The 20,962-nt window shown below is 39.5% G+C and overlaps 1 protein-coding gene across 11 annotated transcripts in view; it reads left to right on the forward strand.

Moving 5' to 3' along the window:
• The window catches only part of TLN2 (talin 2), a 565,589-nt gene that overhangs the window by 362,868 nt on the left and 181,759 nt on the right, over positions 1-20,962 (forward strand). For all 11 annotated transcript variants that reach the window (XM_072612946.1, XM_072612883.1, XM_072612950.1 and 8 more), the window contains 6 exons: positions 2,687-2,867; positions 4,844-4,957; positions 7,481-7,589; positions 9,452-9,660; positions 10,440-10,538; positions 20,089-20,256. In XM_072612946.1, coding sequence (XP_072469047.1) covers positions 2,687-2,867; positions 4,844-4,957; positions 7,481-7,589; positions 9,452-9,660; positions 10,440-10,538; positions 20,089-20,256 — 880 coding nt within the window. The remainder of the gene's footprint in view (positions 1-2,686; positions 2,868-4,843; positions 4,958-7,480; positions 7,590-9,451; positions 9,661-10,439; positions 10,539-20,088; positions 20,257-20,962) is intronic.

Below are 20,962 nucleotides of genomic sequence, written 5' to 3' on the forward strand. Positions count from 1 at the left end.
AGACACAGTAGTAGCAGATATAGCATCCCCTGACCTCAACCAGATCTTGTTAATAGAACCTAGAGACCTGTACTGGCCCCCAAGAATCAGGTGAGAAACTGTACCTCAGAAACTCAGAGACCAAGCCCTCTTCAGGCTTGTCCCCCGAAGGTGAGGAAGGCACAGAAATGCCAAACCCAGGGTCCCTAGTCTCTGGGACTATGCAAATCATCCCTATCATCTGACACCACCCTTAGCCTCAAATTCTTTGCTTCCAGCAGAATATTATAGCCATTCTCTCAAGAATACAGTAGCAGCCTTTCTTCTGACCTCTTTCCTTCCCTACTTTTCCTAACTTAAACCTTGAGTAGAAGCATCATTTGCTTCACTGTTCCCACATCCCCAGGACTATAAAAGCATCTGAGGAAAATCCCCATAGTGACAAGCTCTCCCTCTGTCCCCCAATCACCTGTTCTCACTCCATTCCATAGACAGACCTGTTAAGGCAACAGGTCATAATGGCATGATAGTCAATGAGGTAGAAGAGTCCTGAACTTGTCATCCAGTAAAAGCTGTGTTCCAAATCCTGCCTCTGACTCTTAGCTACTTGTGTGAGCCTTTACCACTCTATGCCTCATGTGTGAGTAAGCGGGCACTGGGTTTGGAGCATTTACAAAAAATAATCATTGTGTTCTTCATTGACGTTGGTAAGACGGCTTAAGAGACGATCGCCTGCCTACTGGTGGATATAAATTTAAAAGTTGGCATTTACCTTGCTGTGCTTTTGTTTTTACTCATTAACTAAGAGAAGTAATCTGATTGTAGGATTTGAAAATAGATGTCTGCTTTTTAGAGTGTGCAGGAAGCCATGTGGCTTTTGTACATGATTACACACTCTCTTTCCATCATGCTTTGGTTGGACTCACTGTGCTCCAGATTCAATTCTCTCATTCTCTGTAAATGCACGTTGTACCTGATTTGCCTCAGGGTATCATCCAAGGAAATGAAACCAGTCTAGGCCATTCTGCTGTAATTACTAGTACTGGCAGTTGGTAACGTAGAAAGTGCTGTGCGATGAGGGGGATGGGCAAGGGATTTCATTTTGGAAGAACAGCCATTGGGTAACTCTCTTCTGTGTTCACGTTTATCTTGTTAATTGGGTTGGTATCAAAATAATGGCTCCTAAGTGAGCTTCTACATGTATCTGTGGCTTTTTGATCCAATAAAGTCTCTTAAAAAATTATCAGATATCTATTTTATTTAATGGATCTCTTTGTAGTACCTGGCGCTATGTATATTTTTCCTCCAATGGGCCATAACCAAGTCATAATCATGTTTTCCATTGGTTTTTTTCCCCCAGTTTCTGCCATTTCCCCACCCCACTCTTTCTAACATGTTCTCAGTTATTTTCTGATTTTTCCCAAGTATTAGTGCTGAAGTTGGAATTCAATCTGATGTGAAAAAAGTTTTTGGTTGGCCTGTGGCAAAAATACTATAAATTCTTGGAATTGGAAGTGACCAGCAAATGTAAATGAGCAAATTCACTGCTGGTATTTATTAAGATGATGTATTTTGGTAGGGAAGGAACTTGCCTCAGATGACCCTAGCCAGTATCTCTTAGCATTCCCCACATAGAGCACCTTGTTCCTGCCTGAGCCCTGTCCTTAAAGCAATACCATTTCTGAAAATCTCACCACCATCGCAACCCTTTCTCATTGGCCTAGGGTGGGAACTCTTTGGTGTTCCTGGGGATAGGGAAGATGCAACTAGAAACACCCATAGAGTAGCTCCTTTTTCTTTTTCCTTCATGCTTGATAGAGAGGAGCAGGAGTTCAGACGACATCTGTCAGACTAACGGGATCTTGTCTACTGCTTTTTGCTAACCCATCACATAACCACCTTGTTTTCCTTGCCCCAATTCAGCTTCATCAAAGAGAGAGGGGTTCCACTGCTTGGGAACCCTTGAGTACTCCCACTCCCAGAGAGTGAGCTTTGATGGTGTGGGTGCTGACTCCCTGGGTCATCAGATCTATTTCAGTTTCATCTGATCGTTCCACAAGGGCTGACACACAGGATGGGCACTGTGCCTCTTGGACGTGACCCAGTTTTGGATGACCAAATTCCTACTTACTTTTTACTCAATGGAAAATAACATAATGCTGTTATGCTGTGTCTAATGAGATTTTTAGATATTGAAATGCTAAAGCCGGACATGTAAAGGCTTTCCTTGACAACTCAGCATTGTTGCATTTTATTCATTGGTCTTCAGTCTTCCATTTATATGTTTTTAACTAACTTCATCATTTTCAAGTTGAATATGTAGCTTTCACCAAGGGACAAAAGATGACACATCAGCTCACAGAGATTGCCAACATGATACCACATACTGTTGTATGTTAGGAATTCACCCACATAAAAATATCAAAGTTGTAACAGATAAAGCAAGAGGTGATTACTTGTATTTCTGAGATTGATTTTTCATAGAATGGACATAGCTTTCTCCATGTGAACTACTCTCATAACATTCCAAAATACAATTCAATTTACTGAAATTTAGTTGGCATGAAACTTTTTTCAGGAACATATTTATTGTATGAGGCAAGGTATGCTTGTGATATTTTACATTATTTTGTTACTTAAAAGGAAACTATATTCTATACAAGTGCCTATATGACAGAAACTAAACACTTCAAAATTTCCTCACCAGGTCCACAATCCTACAGCAGCAGTTCAACCGAACAGGGAAGGTAGAACATGGCTCAGTGGCATTGCCTGCTGTCATGCGCTCTGGTTCCAGTGGACCAGAAACTTTCAACATTGGCAGTATGCCCTCCCCCCAGCAGCAGGTCATGGTTGGCCAGATGCATCGAGGACACATGCCTCCACTTGTAAGCCTGTCCTTGCAGTTTGTTTGACCATACATGTGCTCTCTTTTTCCTTCAAAGATGCCCTGTAGGACGTGAAACAATAAACAGTTATTAAATGCCTACCATGGCTCAGGCCCTGAGAAGAAGCTCTAGTGATACAAAGAGAAAGCAAAAATAATACCTTTCCTCAAGGAGTTTGCATTTTAATGGAGGAGTAAGTCTATACAAGATAATCTGGATACTTTATATATGGTGACCATATAGAAGACACTGGCATTCAGGGAGAATAGAAATAAACCTCTTACAGAAGGTGGTGTTTGGGCTGCACCTTGAAGGAAGACGTGTATGTTATTTTGTTGTTTTGGTTCTAATAATATTGATTAGTTGTGCTGAGCTATACATATTCAATCGTATGGTCCCACATATAGCACCAGCATTCTGGACTTGACAGTAGGTTGATGAGAATGTTCAAAAGTGGATATGCTCAAGGCTTACCTATTTTGCTTGTATAAATCTCAAACTCATGACTTTGTCTTGAATAGAAACGTATTTTAAGCAAATTACTTAATTGTTCCAAATCCTATTCAACAAATTGTTACTGAGAGACATCTTGGTGTAATGGAGAGAAAGGCAGACTTGGGGTCAGGATGACCTGGATTCATTCCCTCTTCTGACACATACTGACTGTGTTTTGAAGATATTGTTTATTGAATCAACCCACTTAACCTCTTGATAATCCAGGCCATTCTCTAAAACTTGAAATGGCAGAATAGTTGCTGATCTGTGTTGCTAGAAGGTATGAGTCCTTCTTGTTCTGTTAAAATTATGAATCTGTAGTAAAAGCAAAACCAAACCAAACCTGTTATTACATAAGCTTGAAGATAGACTTTCAGCTGAAGGTTAATATATGACTACAGAGGAGTCAAACAGATAATGCATATGAATTTCCACAAATATTGCCCGAATCTTTAAAAAAATGCTTATTTAAACCCACTTTGACAATCAGTTTTACCAGATGACCCACACTATTAGACGAGGGATTTCCAAAGCCCATAAGTAAGAAAACAGTTGGCCCCTACCAAGAATTGTTGATCATTTTAGTACCGAATCTTGTTAGAATTCATTTTAGTAATCATTTATTTTAACCCCTCCTGTGTACAAGACACTGGGAAGTCCAGAGACAAATACAACACACACTGCTCTTTAGAAACTTATATGTATTGTAATATGGGAGAGGACATGCATGCCAAAATGCTGTTATAAAACAGAACTTGTTTTATTCATAGAAGAGGCAGAAATCAAATGCTGTGAGAGATTCAAGGAGAAGAAAAAAAGGCAACTGTCTACCCAGGGAAAATAAGGAAAGCCAGGATATGGCAATATTGTTGAGCCTTAAAGGATGGGTCATTCAGATATTTGGAGACAGGAATGGCAGAGAGAGGAGGGTATCTCCTGAATAAGGATAGCTAGAAATGCAGAGAAATGGATTGGGTTGAATCTTAAGAAATAGTGAAAGTCCCAGTGATGAAACAGGCAAAACTGAGTTTAACCTGATAGGGGCTACCATATAGTGATAGTAGTGAACATTTATGGCATACTTTTAAGATTTATAAGGTGCTTTACATGTATAATCTCATTTGACCTTCACAACTACCTGGCAAGGTAGGTGCTGTTATCCTCCATTTTATAAATGGGGAACTGAGACTGAGAGATGAAATGATTTGCCTGTGGTTGTACAACTACTAAGCATCTTGGGCAAGATCTGAATTTAGGTCTTCCTGATTCCAAGTTCAGTCCTCCATCCTCTACACCACCTCACCAAATATGCCAATTTAGAGCTGCTAAAAATTCCTCTCTAGTCTTTAGAATTTTCCAAGCAAAGCCCCAAAACATGCCAACACTTAGAAAGACATGGAGTTTTGTAAGAATGGTATGACTTTCTCTACAAAAGGAGGTTTTTTTCTGTTGGAATTCCCCACATCCATTTGTTTTCCCAGACGTCTGCCCAGCAAGCCCTGATGGGAACAATTAATACGAGCATACATGCGGTTCAGCAAGCTCAGGCGGACCTCAGTGAAGTGGATAACCTACCACCTCTTGGGCAAGATATGGTGAGTGTTTTTTTATAAGTCTTTCAGCACATCTCAGATTTAACAGAAAGCCAGATAATTTATTGTGTCTGACGTTTGGCACCAAAAAGCATTCTGGTTTGGAATCTCTTGTTTAGTTGTTGTTTCTTAGCTGAACCCTCACGAACAGGTATTATGGGTAAGTGGAACCCTGAGATTTCAGGGTTATACAATGTCAGAGCTGGAAAGGACTGTAATACCCAGCTAGTCCAACCTCATCACTTGACAACGTGGAACCTGAAGCCCAGATAATTGAAATGACGCGTCCAACATTCCACCGGACCATCTCACCTCTCTGCATGGTGATCTCTAATGGTTTCCTATTACCTCCAATTGTAAATTCCTCTTTTTGGCATTTAGGACTTTATATAACTTGCTCCTTTCCTAAATTTCCTATGTTCTTACACCCTATTCCCCTTCACACACTATAATTCAGCTACACTGTCCTTTTTGTAGTTTCTCAAAGTGCTCCATCTTCTATCTTTGTACATTTTCGTCAGTAATATCTCATACCCTAGTATATATTCTTTTTCCTCCTTACTACCTTTTCATTTTCCTGTGTTCTTCAAGTCTCATTTTAAATTCTACTTTATGTCGTTAGCCTTTCCTTTTGCCATCTCTAGCTACTAATACCTTCACCTTTCATATGTACTCTGTATATATCATAAAAACATACACACACAGAGATTTATACATAGGTACATATAGATACAGGAAAACAGATAGCTGTTTTCATGCTGATTCATCCATTATAGTATAAACTTGAAGGGAAAGAGTTTTGGACTTTTCTGCTGTTCTTTGTACCCCTAGTGCTTAGCACGGTGCCTGCCATGATCAGTACTTAATAAATGCTTGTTGTCTGACTGCTTGGCAAGTTAATCAGCGTAAGAATTAGGGATATATCCCAAATTTCCTGAATCCAATTCTAGTGCTTTTTCTAGTTTGCCATATTGTGTGATGGCGATGGCATTGGGGGTCCGTAGTAGATAACAAAACTGCAGCAGGCTCAAGCAATGAATGCTTGCTGAGTTCCTACACATCATTTGGGAGAGTTGTATATTGATATCATGAGAATGAAAATGCTGTTTGGATCTCTTTAACATTAATTGGCACCACTGTCAGCTATGCAAGATGGGGCTAGCTGGCAATAGAAATTCAGTGATGTTCTTGAACCAAGAAAAATAGTCTTTCAGTTCTGGTTATGTGTCTTGTAGCCTTCAGTTCTAGGTCATTAGAATACCATAACTTACTGACATTTAACTTTTTAGACTATGGCTCAGCAAAAGTATATTTTATGCTGTCTTTTGATCTAGCATGACTGGAGAATTGTATCTTCTCAGATATTCTGAATAAAGAAACATTACTGTGGCCATCAGATTTCAAATAATTACAAGTAGATTTCCATACTGTCCCTACTTTAATTGCACTCTGATATAATCACAGATTACAAGCACCTTGGAAGGTGCTCTAAGATCTTACAAGGCCTCAGGAGGATCATTCTGATGTTCACTTCCCATATATAGTAAAGCAAAGAAGTGACAGTTTAATAATGGTTTCCAGCATCTTAAAGTCTTAAAATTTAAGACTTGGAATGGACCTTAAAACGTATCTAGTCTTCTTCCCTTTCTTTGGCTGCTCAAGCCTGGAAGGATGAAACTATTTTTCTGAAGGCGATTCTGCTAGCTAATGAAATGAATAAGACTGGAGGACCTAAGTTTTTTTTTTTTAAATGTCAGATAGGGGAGAATCTGCTGTAACTATCCATGTATATCATCTATAATATAGTAGACAGAGCCCTAGAGTATGGAAGACATGGCTTTAGTCCCTCTTACTGACACATTCTGGCTCCCTGACCATGACTGACTGACCTGACCTCTCTGTATCTCTGGCCACTCTGCAAGGCTCTAATTTCCAGGAGAGCTGCCCATCTCCATCATTTTCACACTCAGAGATCCCTACACCAATGAAATCATAGATCCAGAACTAAAAAACATTTGTTTTATTTGCTGCAACTGTTGCTTCTAAATAGATGCAAGTTGTTAGAAAGGGTAGCCCTTGCCCTGAGAAGAACACTGGTAAACTATTAGAACCCTAGAGAGTTACTATTATCTGATATTGTCAGTGTCATGAAACTAAATATCCTTTTTTTCTTCCCACTAGGTTCAGGACTTAAACTTGATCTGACTGAATAAGGTCATCAAGCCTTTCACTGCAAGGCTTCTTAAAGAGAATAGTAGTAATGGTTTTTAATGAAACAACCAGAAATAAAAAAGCCTTCTTCCTAACCAGCATCTGGGAGAAAGTAAAAGGCACTTCAAAGAAAATTATTTAAGTAAACTTAAATGCCTCATTGGCTCCCTTTGCTTTGTTTAAGAAGTTTTGGATTTTGCTTTGTTTTAAATCAGAAATGTTGTTGGCTCCCGTCTTTTGGGAGCGGGTTCTTTTGTTCTTCCTTTAATTTGGCATGTAATTGACATTCTTTTGGGTGATTCTCTTATTTTCCAGGCCTCTAGGGTATGGGTTCAGAACAAAGTCGATGAATCAAAACATGAAATCCACTCTCAGGTTGATGCTATCACGGCTGGAACAGCTTCAGTTGTTAACCTCACAGCTGGTGAGTCACTGGGATAGAGATTTGTGGAGTGCTAGAGCGTTTACCTCATTGCCCTTTGATTGAAAAAACAGATTTCCATGATATGGGGAAAACCGTCTATATTTATACATTACCAGATTTGCTTTGACCCACTCACTTTCTCCAGTAGGACCCTAGAGATCTTGAAAAAAAGACTTGGTCCCATTTCAACCACCTCATACATCATGTAAAAGTACATAAAAATCCCTTTCTCCCCATCACAATATGCTAAACATTGAATAAAGTATGTTAAGTCAGGGTCTCCCCTCTTGGTGCTTATAGCCCTCAAGAGGGAGAATTAAACCATGGGTGGATCCATGTTGTCTCTCTTTCTTTGAAGCATAAAGTAACACTCTCTTTAAGGGCAAAAGTTATTAGAGAATCAAACCTTGTCCTATCAGAAATGGGAAAGGGAAACTGACCCAGAAAATCTGCCTTCCATCATGCAGGTCTCGTTCATTTTATAATTTGTTTTAAGCAGCAGGAGTTAAACTCCGTATGTACCAAATGGGACCTTAACCATTAATGCCATAAAATGTTGAAATTCCCTTTGGTGATTTAAAAGTTATTTTATTTAAGCAGTGACTAAGAAGGTCATCCAGATGGACTGTCCTTTCTTAAATGTACTTTTAATGATAAGGGGATCATACTATCACTCTCATATGCCTCTTAGTTCATAGATATATCTTTTTTCTTCAAGATGCAATGCAAGGAAATTCCTTTTCCATGAAACCTATCCTAATCCTTCCACCTCCTAGGGACTTTCTTCCCAAACTTTGTTGGTACATATTTGTACATATTTTTTTCTGCATATGCTTTTGTGTATTTTTTTATCTTCCCATTCTAATGTCCACTCCTTCAGGGTAGAGATTTTTCCTTCTTTTGTCTTTGTAATTCTGGTGTCTAACACAGTTAAATGTACAACGGTAAGCACTCAATAAATGCTGATTTATTGATTGAGATTGGTCTTGCTTCAAAAAAATCAATTAACAAGCTTTATTAATTATCTACTAAAGCATTGTGTTTAATTCTAGAGTTGCAAATACAAAAATTTAAGTCGTTTTCTTCAAGGAATTTACACTATGTTCGAGGAAACAATGTGTGTATTTGTGTGCATATATACATATATGCCCATATAGATGTGTATATGTACATATGCATAATTGTGTATGTATGTATGTGTATATGTGTGTATGTGTGTATATATATGTTTGGGGTTTTTTTTGAGGCAGTCAGAGTTAAGTCACTTATCCAGGATCACACAGCTAGTGGCAAATGTCTGAGGCTGGATTTGAAGTGAGGTCCTCCTGACTCCAGGGCAAGTGCTCCAGCGACTACACTACCTTGCTGTCCCTGTGTATATATTTTCAAGTAAATATTTTTTTCAAATATATATACACACACATATTTTTTCGAGTAAATACAAGATATTTTCAAGAAGAGGGGTTACGTACTTTTTGTAGAATGAAACTTGAACTTTGTAGGAAGCCTGGTGTTCCAAACGTGAGGAAGGAGTGCATTCCATGCATGAAGCATGGTTTACGCAAGGGCAGAGGTGGGATGATAGACAGTCATAGGTGCAAAACACCAAGAAGGCCAGTTTGACTAGACTGCAGAGTGTGTGAAGGAATAACGTATGATAAGTCTGAGAAAGTTCATTGCCTTCGGTCAGAATTGCAGGTCAGGCTGTGTAATAAGATCGATTTGTCTATTTTGTTACTTTATTTTTGGTGATCAACCTGGAGACCAAAACAAATTTGAAAGAATTACTCTGAGTTGTTCCTATTTCTCAGGTTGTTAATGTCCAGCCAACCTGCTGTCCCTTTCTCCTTCTCCTGCCTCAGGTGACCCTGCAGACACAGATTATACAGCTGTGGGCTGCGCAATCACGACCATCTCTTCCAACTTGACGGAAATGTCCAAGGGTGTGAAGCTCCTGGCAGCCCTCATGGACGATGATGTGGGCAGTGGAGAAGACCTACTGAGAGCTGCTCGGACATTAGCTGGGGCAGTGTCAGATTTGTTAAAGGCTGTGCAGCCCACTTCTGGAGAGGTAAACATTTGAATAAAGGGTTGCAGGAAAAGAATGGCATCCTTGGAGCAGATGACTTGTTCTCTGGCCGCTTGTTTTATCCACCCTCTGGCATTACTTGTGGGATCTTTACAAAAGTCTTGTGCAAAAGTCCCTGGACCTCAGTTTCCTGTTTGCAAAAAGAGGAAATTGAATTAGATAGCCTCTAAGATGCTTGATTTATGTATCTTGTAAGCTTCACCTTTTATTGGGATGCCTTAGGCTTAGGGTAGAGTTTTGCAAATTAATGAGGAAATGGAGATTTTGAGAGTCAGTTGTTTTGGGGGTTTTTTTTTTTAGTTTTGTGGAATTGAGCTAGTTCTCATGGGCCACTACTTTTGCTTTAAGTGACTTGGAAGGAGTACTCTGCTAAGATATATCCCCATTGACCTCTAAAAGACACCATATATTTAAAGGTTTAAGCACTTTGGACCCTTATTTGCATGAAGTGAGTACTAATTTGCTAACTAGACCTTGCCCATCATGTGAAAACTTTAAGTCTGTTTATTCCTGTCAGTGGCTTTTCATCCTGGTCTATAAGATCTGTAAGCTCTTCAGGTAGAAACAATGACCGTATTCCCTATTCTTCTTGCATTCTGTACTGACTCCAGACATTTCCATTCAGATGTTTGGGGAAATCCTATGTTCCTAGTTCCCCTATGTCTGAAGGAATCTGTATCTGTACTTACCAGGATTTTTGGTGAATGAGTGTTGTTTTCCAACTCCAAGTTGCTTTGTTCTTGTTTTTTAAATGCTTGTAGCCTCGACAGACTGTGTTGACTGCTGCCGGAAGTATTGGTCAAGCCAGCGGGGATCTTTTGAGACAGATTGGAGAGAATGAAACAGATGAGCGATTCCAAGTAAGAATTCAAATTCAAATTTTCACCAGAACTACAAGCCTTAACTCCCTGCACCCCTCCCTTCCAAAGACTTTCTAAGTGGTAGTATATACAAGAACAAGATGAGCTAACAAATCTAAAGCTAACTTCCCCCACCCACCCATCCCTACCCCAAATAGAGTCAAAGCAAAGACTAAAAAATTGAGAAAGTTTGCATCTTTTTGAGACCAGTTCAGAGAACTTTTTTAGTCACTTATGTATGTGTTCATTTCTATTTAAACTGGCTCAAAAGAAAGTTCTGTGTGCAAAGGTCAACATTCTTCTCAGGTACCACTCAGGACCTAGTTTCCCTTTTGCCTTACCTGTCCTCTCTCTTTGACAATCACCTTATACCCCAGGTGATCCTGCAGACATTGACCACAAGATGGTGGGTGAAGTTCATTGTGCTTGTCTTGGCCACGTGTCTCTCTATGAGTTGTGTGCTTCTTTGGCGTTGTGATGGCTTCCTCATCTTCTCAGGATGGCTGTAATTTCTAGTTATCCAGTTTTTATTCCAGTTTTTGTATATGAACTCTGTCTCTCTCTCTCTCCCTCCCTCTGTCTCTCTGTATCTCCCTCTGTCTCTCTGTCTCTGTCTCTCTCTCTCTGTCTCTCTCTGTCTCTCTCTCTCTCTCTCTCTCTCTCTCTCTCTCTCTCTCTCTCTCTCTCCTTTCACAGAATTAGAGAGTTGGGGCAAACCTCAGTATCCATCTTGCTATTTTGTTGCGTTGTCCAGTCATTTCAGTTGTGTCTGACTTCTCATGACCCCGTTTGGGGTTATCTTAGCCAAGATACTGGAATGGTTTGCCATTTCCTTCTCCACCTCTTTTTATAGATGAGAAACTGAGGTAAACAGGGGTAAGGGACTTCCCAAGGTCACACAGCTAATAAGTGTCTGAAGCCAGAGTTGAACTTAGGAAGATGAGTCTTTCTGACTCCAGGCCCAGTGCTCTATGCACTGTGGCTCCACCTAGTTGCCTCAGTATTCATCTAGTCCAACCCGTATACAAAAGGGATTCCTAATATACTATACCCAATGAGTGAACATCCACACATAGCATGGTACATCATAAAGAGAACTGTATTGGAGGACCTGTGTTGAAAACCTGCCTTTACTACCTGTGTGACGTTGGACAAATTACTTAACCTCTCTGGGCTCATCTACAAAGTGAGGAGAGTGCTCTAAGGCAACTTCTAAGGTCCTTATGAAGCTCTGCATTTATGCTCCTATCAACTCATATATATGTGTATATGCACACACACACGCATGCACAGAACTAAGTACTTCACTGAATAAATAGAACGTTGGACTCACAGTAAGGAAGACCTTAATTCAAATCTGGCCTTAGACATTTGACTAGCTGTGTGACCCTGGGCAAGTCATTTAACCTCTGTCTACCACAATTTCCTCATAAAATGGGCCTGCCTCCTAGGGTTGTTCAATATAACAAGAATTGTGTTTATAAAGTGCTCTGCCAACTTCAAGCACTCTATCCATTCTTGCTATTAACTATCATTATTATGTTTACCCATATAATATCCATATGCTTTAAATCTGTCTTTTGTATTTAGAGAAGAGCTCATGATTATACACTGTCCAACTCTAAAAGCATAACTAAAGTGAGAGCAGATGTGGGACCTTCTCCTTCCCAAGTATGTGATGTATCCACTGGTGAGCAACTCCAGGCTCTGTTTGCATGCCTGTCTGATGTACTGCCTTTATCACCATCTTGAAGCCCTCAAAGTGGGCTCCTGTTTGTTTTTCCGCCTACCCATTATTGATGGGAGGGAATGAAGAACATAACACAAGTGGGGTACCAAAAAGAGGAAGCCCTCCCTTGAAAAATTCCTTTTCTACAAATCCGGAAACCTGGTTACCTATTCTGGGTGTTGGGAGAAATAAAGGAAAATGCCTGGCACTAAAACCCAGTGCCAACATTAGCTGGATTATGGAGAAAGCAAGGGAGTTCCAGAAAGACATCTACTTCTACTTCATTGACTACACTAAAGCCTTCATATGGATCACGACAAAATGTGGCAAGTCCTCAAAGAGATGGGAGTAGCAGATCCTCTTACATGTCTCCTGAGGAACCTGCATGCTTGCCAGGAAGCAACAGTTCGAACCAAACATGGAATAACTGATTGGTTTAAGACTGAAAAAAGGGTATGGCAAGGCTGTATAGTGTCACCTTATTTCTTTAACTTATATGCAGAGTACATCCTATTAAATATCAGGCCGGATGAATCAAAAACTGGAATTAAGGTTTCTTGGAGAAGTATCAGCAAAGTCAGACATGCAGACAATACCACTCTGATGGCAGAAAGTGAAGAGGAATTACGTTTCCCTAGGAGGGTGAAAGAGCAAAAGTAAAAGCTGGCTTGAAGCTTAACATCCAAAACTCTAAGATCCTGGCAAATGGTCCCATCACTTCCTGGCAAATAGAGGAAGAAGAAATGGAAGCAGTGTCAGATTTCGTATTCTTGGGTTGAAATTCTGCAGACAATGACTGCACCATGAGATTAAAAGATGCATGCTCCTTGGAAGGAGAGCTATGGCAAATCTGGACAACATACTAAGAAGCCGATGCATCACCTTGCTGACCAAGGTCCCTATCGTCAGAGCTGTGGTTTTTCCAGTAGCAGTGTTTGTCTGTGAGCGTTGGACTATAAGGAAAGCTGATTGCCACAGAACTGATGCTTTCGAACTTTGGTGTTGGAGAAGACTTTTGAGAAAGAGCCCATTGAACAGGAAGGAGGTGAAATCAGTGAATACTCAAAGAAATTAGTTTACATTATTCACTTGTAATACTGAAGCTGAAGCTTAAATACTTTGGCCATATAATGAAAAGATAGGACATATTAGAAAAGACCCTGATTTTGGGAAAAATTGAAGGCAAAATTAAAAAGGGACAGCAATGACAGATAGTCTCATGGAAACATGGAGTAGGAACTTAGATTTGAGAGAGAGTGGAGAATAGCAGGACCCGCCTCTGATCCATGGGGTCACAAAGAATTGGATACAACTGAACAGCAACAAAAACCCAGTGCCCTCAGCAGATGGACACCTGTTCCTCTTCTCCGGTTTTTACTTTTTGAGAATAGAACCACATTCTCTATGGTTCTCTGCTTTAGAATTACAGATTTCTGGTCTGTAGGACAGACAAGAAAGAGTTAAATAGATAGGGAGTTGGGGTACAAATTTACTAGTACTTAAATGAGTTAAATCCATTACCTTTCTTCTAAAAATGTCTTCTTTAAACTCTCTGTGGGTTTTTTAATATGGAGAAGATTATATAAAATATCTCTAAAGATTCAACTTGAAGTCAAAAATTATTCCAGTCCTTTGAGTCACCCACAGTAGCTAACATAGTGTGTTTTTTTAGTTTTAATTTTTTTAAACAATTAATGGGATGTAAGTCCCATTTCTTGAGCCTCAGCTCTTTAAAACACCTGTCATTATTGAAAACTGAATTTTGTTATAACAGCAGTGCTATGAACTCCATTGAACAATTTTGATAAAGCCCTGTATTTTGACTGATTCTATTTTCTGCCCTGTAAAATGAATCATTAATCTGTATTAGTCATTTTCAAACTTTTTAGTCTCAAGACTGTATCATGATAATTTTAAACATTATTAAGTACACCAGATAATTTTTGTGTATGTGGGTTATGTCTACTGATCTTTGTGAAATTAGAAATTAAAACATCTTTGTATTATTTTGAAAAGTTTTGATCTCATGGGTCCCCTCTAAGGGTTTTTGGGACTCCCCTCCCCTCCATTTTCCCTGCTCTACATTCTGCGAAACGACTGACCTCAATAATCTATAAAGTTCCTTCCAACTGTCATACCGATTCTAAAAATGCAACATCCAGAGGGATTTCTTTGAGAAATATAGAAGAGACATATAAATGAGGAATTGGAATGGGGTCCCCAGTCACAGAGAAGTGCTGAGCAAATGTTAACCATGCTTTTGTTCTACCTCTTCTTCACAGAAGTGGCCTTCAGGTTTCAGTACAAAATGCTTTATTTTCTATTGATAATCCCATATCAGGCAACTGGTGCTGCAGTGGATCTTGCCTCACGCTTACTAGCTATATTACCCTGCTACTTAACCACTATTTGCTTCAGTTTCCTCAACTGTAACATGGACTTAATAATAACATCTAGCTTATTGTGGTGTTGCAAAGATCAGATCAGATAATATTTGTAAAAAAGTCCTCGATGCTGTGCCCGGAACGTAGCAGGCACGATATAAATGTTTATTCTTTTTCTTTCCCTATTTTACATCAATTCTAAATCTTTGCGATCTCTTTACGACTTCCATCTGTTGCTGTTGATTTACCCTTTGATACTAAGGAGCACAAGCATAGTACTTTTTGCACAGGACTGCCTTTCAAGTGGGCACTTTTCCAGTCATCCTGACGAGTATCTGGCCACTGGACCCAGATGGCTCAGGGGAAGAAAGTGAGGTTGTGGATCTTGCACAGCTCTCTCTCACTCAAATCCAAGTCAACTGCAGGTCATGTCATCATCTTGATGTCATGGTCCTCTTCAAGAATGAAGGACGAGCACAACAACAATATACAGATGAGGAAACTGAGGCAAATAAAGTTAAGTGACTTGCCCAGGGTCACACAGCTAGTCAGCATCCGAAGCTAGATTTGAACTTGGGAAGATGAGGTTTCCACACTCCAAGTCTGACTCTCTATCCAATACAATGCCACCTTGCTGCCCTGAAACAAGACATAGGATAAATTGGAGATAATCAGTCAACAGAGAGGAAGCACTAGCATTACAGAAGATCAGGAAAGACTTTTTAGAGAAGGTGGCATTTTAACTGATTCTTCTTGCTTTTTTAAAATTGTTTTCAGTTTTCTGCAATCACTTCTATAAGTCTTAGATTTTCTTCCTCTCCCTCCCCCAGACAGCATGCAATCTTACATGGGTTCTACACATACATTATTATTAAACACATTTTGACATTAGTCATGTTTCATGGAAGAATTAAAATGAATGGGAGAAAAACCCAAACAAAACAAAATATAACACAGAAGAAAATATTGGAAGCCAGGAAGCAGAGATAGAAGAAAGTTCTAGGCCCAGAGTTGGGAGTGGGAGTATCTTGTGCAACAAGTAGCACGCAGGCCAATGTCACTGGATTGCCAAGTGCTTGAGGGACGTAGTTATAACATTCAGTAAGACTGGAAGGGGGCGGGGGGCAAGTTACAAAGGGCCTGGAATGCCAAACAAGATTTTACATTTGATCCTCAAAGTAGTAGAGAGTGCATGGAGTTTTCTTAATGGGATGTGCCCTGGCGATGGCATTGACTTTCCCTTTAGAAAGGGCAGTTCAATAACTGAATAGAAAGGAGACTTAAATGGGGAGTGTCTTGAAGAAGGCAGTCCCACCAGCAGCAATTTCAGTAGTCCAGGCCAGTCCAGGTGATAGGGGCCTTCACCAGGGCAGTGTCAGTGTCCAAAGAGAGAAGTGGGCCTGTGTGAGAGCCTGTGAAGAGAGGATTGTGGCTAAAGAGAGAACAGATCCAGAAAGTTCCAGGCAGGATCTAGTGAGGCTGAAGAAAGGCCCTACACAAAATCCAACTATGCATGATATTAAAGACTAAAGCAGGAGCCCAGCAGCAAGCTCGGAGCTATAGTGTGTGGAAAAGGAAAATTCTAAACCCTTTGAGAAGGGTTTAGCTCCAAGAAGAGCTCAGCAGAGAGTCAGCCCCAGAGTCCCTGAAAAGAAAGGCTTCCTCTCATCCACCATACAGGGGGCCAGGCCTTCTGTTGAAGAGACTGACCCAAGCCAGACCCCAACAATCTAGTTACTGAGGTAGATAAGATGAAGAAACAAAGGAAAACCTCCAATACCACGCGTCAATACCTGGTTCCAAGACACACCCAGAGGGTAAACCCCAAGGAGATTGCCAACTCCACTGGAAGACCAGATCTTTTAATAGTACCTGGAAAAATGAAACTGAAGAAGTAGAAAGGAAACGTTAGGAAAGAAAGAGTAGAAAGGAAAAGTAAGAAAAATGGACGACTTAGAATAGAACCTCAACCAAGAATGGAATGCCCTGAAAGTTAAAATGGGCCAAACAGAAGACAGTGACCCAGTAAGGTGATGAGAAATGTTTCAAACAATTAGAAGGAAGAAAAGAAAATGTAAGAAATGTTACATTAAAGATACTGAGTCTTCCCTTCCCCCCCACCCAAAAAAGAAATTCCTCTCTAATTTTAGAGCACTAAAAGTACTTTTCATTATCAGATGAACTAATAGAGACCTCTGTTCCCAGTTCTCTCCAGGAAAGGGAATTCCTTGACATTCATATTTAAAATAAAAATGACTTGTCTCTTTTGGACCAGCATTTCTAAATCAAATTGAGTTATATCATTACTGTTCCCTCAAAGCCTCCCCTTTCCCTAAATTCCCTGTTTCTCTTGAGGGCTCCCCCATCCTTCCAGTCATCCAGGTTGCAGTTTCAGAGTCATTCTCTCACTGCATATGTAAAATCAGTTGCCAAGTCTTATCTGTTTTATCGCCATAGCAATCTCCTGTTCATTCCTAGTCACAACCTAGTTGAGGCCAACTCATCTGGAATGTTGGAATAGTCTCCTAATTGATCTCCCTGCCTCCAGTCTCAGCTCTCTCCTATTAGATCCCTACATAGCTGCCAAAGTGATATTCCCAAAGTACAGGTTTGAACATCTCTTACTCCCCTGCTCCATAAACTGAAGTGGCTCCTTATTACCTCTAGAATCAAATATAGACTTATCGATTTGGCTTTCAAAGACTTCACAACCTGCCTCCAATCTTCTTTTCCAACCTTATATATTACTGTCCTTATATGACCCTATCTAGCAAAATTGACTTTTCTTGCAGTTTCTAATGTATGGAATTGTATCTCCCGTCTCTCTTTTCTGCTCAGATCACCCCCTACATCCAGAATGTACTCCTTCCTTTAAAAAAAAAAAAAAGTTTTCTTCTTTTAAAACTTCAAACTTAACATGACAAAATAAAACAAATATTTCCATATACAAAGTAGAATGGGGAAAGAAGATTGCATTTGAAACCCTAACTATTATTTCTTTTATTTTTTATATATATTTTATTTTTCCTGAATTATATGTGAAAACAATTTTTAAGCTTTTTTTTAAATTTTGAGTTGTAACTTCTATTGCTTTCTTCCTTCTTCTCCCTGAGACTGTAAGCAATCAGATGTAGGTTATACGTATAGCTTCCTCTTATTTTTAAGTAATAGTAAGTTCTACATGTAACTTTCAAAATTGTGCTGCTTGTATGTGTTTCTTTCTGGCATTTCTTTTTTTCTCTTGATTTTTTTAGTTGTTCCATGATCTCCTTTTCTCTTTTTGTGGGGGGTGATGTGAGAGAAGTGTTACAGACTGTCACTAGCGCCCCTTCTCTTCCTCACATTGAAAAAAGTCGTAACAAAACTCCTGCATCAAATATGCATTTTTCAAGCAAAAAAAAAAAATCATTTTACTTGTATATGAAGATCTTTTTTTTCTTTCTGCACTTGAAATCCCTCAGCTTTCTGTTAGGTAGCAGGTCACACACTTCCTTGGTCAGTCCCTTGGAATCACATTTGTTCATTACGTTGATCGGTGTACTTAAGTCTTTCACAGTTGCCCATCTTTAACCATACTGTTTTCCTGGTTCTTCTGGCTTCATTCTCCACAACCTCATACATATTTTTCCAGGTCTCTCAGAAACCATCCCTTTGGTCTTTTCTTGTGGGGAAGTGCACTCCCTCCTGATCTTTACCTTTTAGAGTTCCTAGTTTCTTTCCATAAAGAGATTTTTTGTATTTTCCCTGGATTGCTAGTACCACAATGTGAAAGTTACCTTGTATTTTCTGTGTATTTACCTGTGTGTTCACAGAATCTCTTTCAATAAAATGTAAGTTCCATGAGGTCTGAGACGGCTCATTTTGGTTTTCTTCTTTGCTTTCCTAATGCCTAGCAGGATACCTTGCACATAGTAGGTACAAACAATAAATACACATGGTACCTTGCACATAGTAGGTATGAATGATAAATGCTTGTGTTTATTTAAATTGATTGGGACCTCTCTGGCTCCTAAAAACATGGAAAATAAACCAAACCTAGCATATCGTTAATTGACAAACTAGACAGATGGGCGACATATCTACTTAAAGAAGTGAAATTACTCTTTATTCCACAGATGGAGTCCCCATTTCACTGTATCTCAGCAGACAAGGGCTAATCATAAGCACTCTATCCTTTGCCAAGTGTTTCCTATTTATGCAAGTTCACAGCCCTCTCCCTCTTTAGCCAGAAGGTGAAAGAACAAGTTTTCTGGTTTCTAACTAAAAAAAAACTTTTCCAGTTTCCATCATATTTGATTTCTTTCAAATATGTCAGAGGAATATGACTAACTCTAAAATGAACTGATTTCTTAGAATCTATATTTAACTTCAAGATATCATGTCTTCCCCTGGGTGTTTGGCATTGTCCTGTGGAGGCTGAACTCTTCATATTTTACTCGTAAGAACTTCAACTTTTTGGAAAAGCAGTTGTCTAAAAAAGATAATGTTTTCCACATTTCAATGAAACATTCACCTGGTGTGGACAAGCATTGCAGATGGTATTTGTGAAAGTTGGTTATATTTCCAAGTTTATTCTTCCCTGCCATCAGAGGTTACATGAAAAGAGCCCTAGCCTGAGCATCAGAAGAAACGAGTTCAAGGCTTAAATCTTCCACTCGTTGGTGGTCTGGTTTTGAGTCATTCCCATGCTCTCTCCCTGCCTCAGTTTCCTTCCTTATCTAGAAGTGGCATTATTGAACTACATAGATGCTTATTAATTCATGGCAAATGTTATTGATCTGCAGTAGTAAGCATTCAATAAATCTGTCTCTTAAAGCTTTCACTCCTCAGAATGTATCCATTTTTTTTAAAATTTTTTTTAAACTGAAAAGGTATAATCCTTAAAAATTTTACCTGTGATCTGCCTTTCTCCAACCCTAACACTGTCTTTTAGTACCTGGCTCTTACCATTGAGAGCCAGTACTTTGAGACTGCTGAGCAGACAGTGTTTCACTGAGTAAAATTAATATTTACCATCCACAATATCATCTGGGTTAGGAAATCCTGAACTGATTCGATTCTGATTTAATTTCTTAAGTCCCTTCCTACTATAACATTCTGTCATTTTATCTACAGAGTATCTTGGAAAAATAGTAAAAAAAAAAAAAAAATTAAATTAAGGGCTTAATTCTGAAAGTCTGGTACATGTGAACCAGTTATTAAAATGGAAACCCTTTCACCAAAATTGATTTATTTCAGACCACTTATTGGATGAGAAAAATAATATGATGTTAGGATTGCAAGTCTTCCTACTTTATGATTGCTTCTCTTTTTTTTTTTAAAGCGTATTTATGAAAGACCCTTCTAAGCATCCAAGTAAATCTCTCATTTTATTCTTAGGCTAAAGGAAGAAGTAAAGGAAAAATAAGGGTCCTTATTGTCTGCTTCTTTTTTGCAGGATGTCCTAATGAGTTTAGCCAAAGCTGTCGCTAATGCTGCTGCCATGCTGGTGCTGAAAGCAAAGAATGTTGCCCAGGTGGCAGAGGACACTGTTCTGCAAAACAGGGTGATTGCTGCCGCCACCCAATGTGCTCTCTCTACCTCCCAGCTGGTGGCATGTGCTAAGGTAAGGTTATGTTTGGCTCTGGGGCTCCCACTCTCGTAGCTGCTGAGGACTGTGTTGATTTTCATTCGGAATCGTTTCAGGTGTCTTCAGGTGGTTTTCGTGGGGTTGTGTTCCAGGCACTCGGTCCTGTTTACATCTGTGCAACTGTGACTAGTGCACCAACCCTTAGAGAGCTGGTACTTTTTTTTGACATCTTAAGGCAGCTAGGGGATGCAGTGGATAGAGCATTGGAATCAAGGAAAGACTCATCTTCATGAGTTCAAATCAGACCTCAGACACTTACTCACTGTGTGACCCTGGGCAAGTCACTTAACCCTCTTTGCCTCTGTTTCCTCATCTATAAAATGAGCTGGAGAAGGAAATGGCAAACTACTCCAGTATCTTTACCAAGAAAACCCTAACTGGGGTCATGAAAAGTCAGACACAACTTAACTCTAACAACAACAGAAGCGTTTGCTCACGTACCAGCTTTTATAAATCTGACAGTTTTCCCAGTTGGATTTCTTGTTTCTTTCACATTCTGTTGAGAAAAGGTTTCTGAACGGTGTCACTCACTCTTGTAAAAATGTAGGTAGTCTTGAGTAACCATCTCATAGTTAACAACAATGTTGTTGTGACGATATCAGGGAATGTGAGTCTCTTAAAGAAGTGAAATAGGAAACTCACTGGACTCAGCTTCCTGGCCTCATGTGTAATAAAACCTGGA

Source organism: Notamacropus eugenii, chromosome 1 (genome assembly GCF_028372415.1).
Source record: "Notamacropus eugenii isolate mMacEug1 chromosome 1, mMacEug1.pri_v2, whole genome shotgun sequence".
NCBI lineage: Eukaryota > Metazoa > Chordata > Mammalia > Diprotodontia > Macropodidae > Notamacropus > Notamacropus eugenii.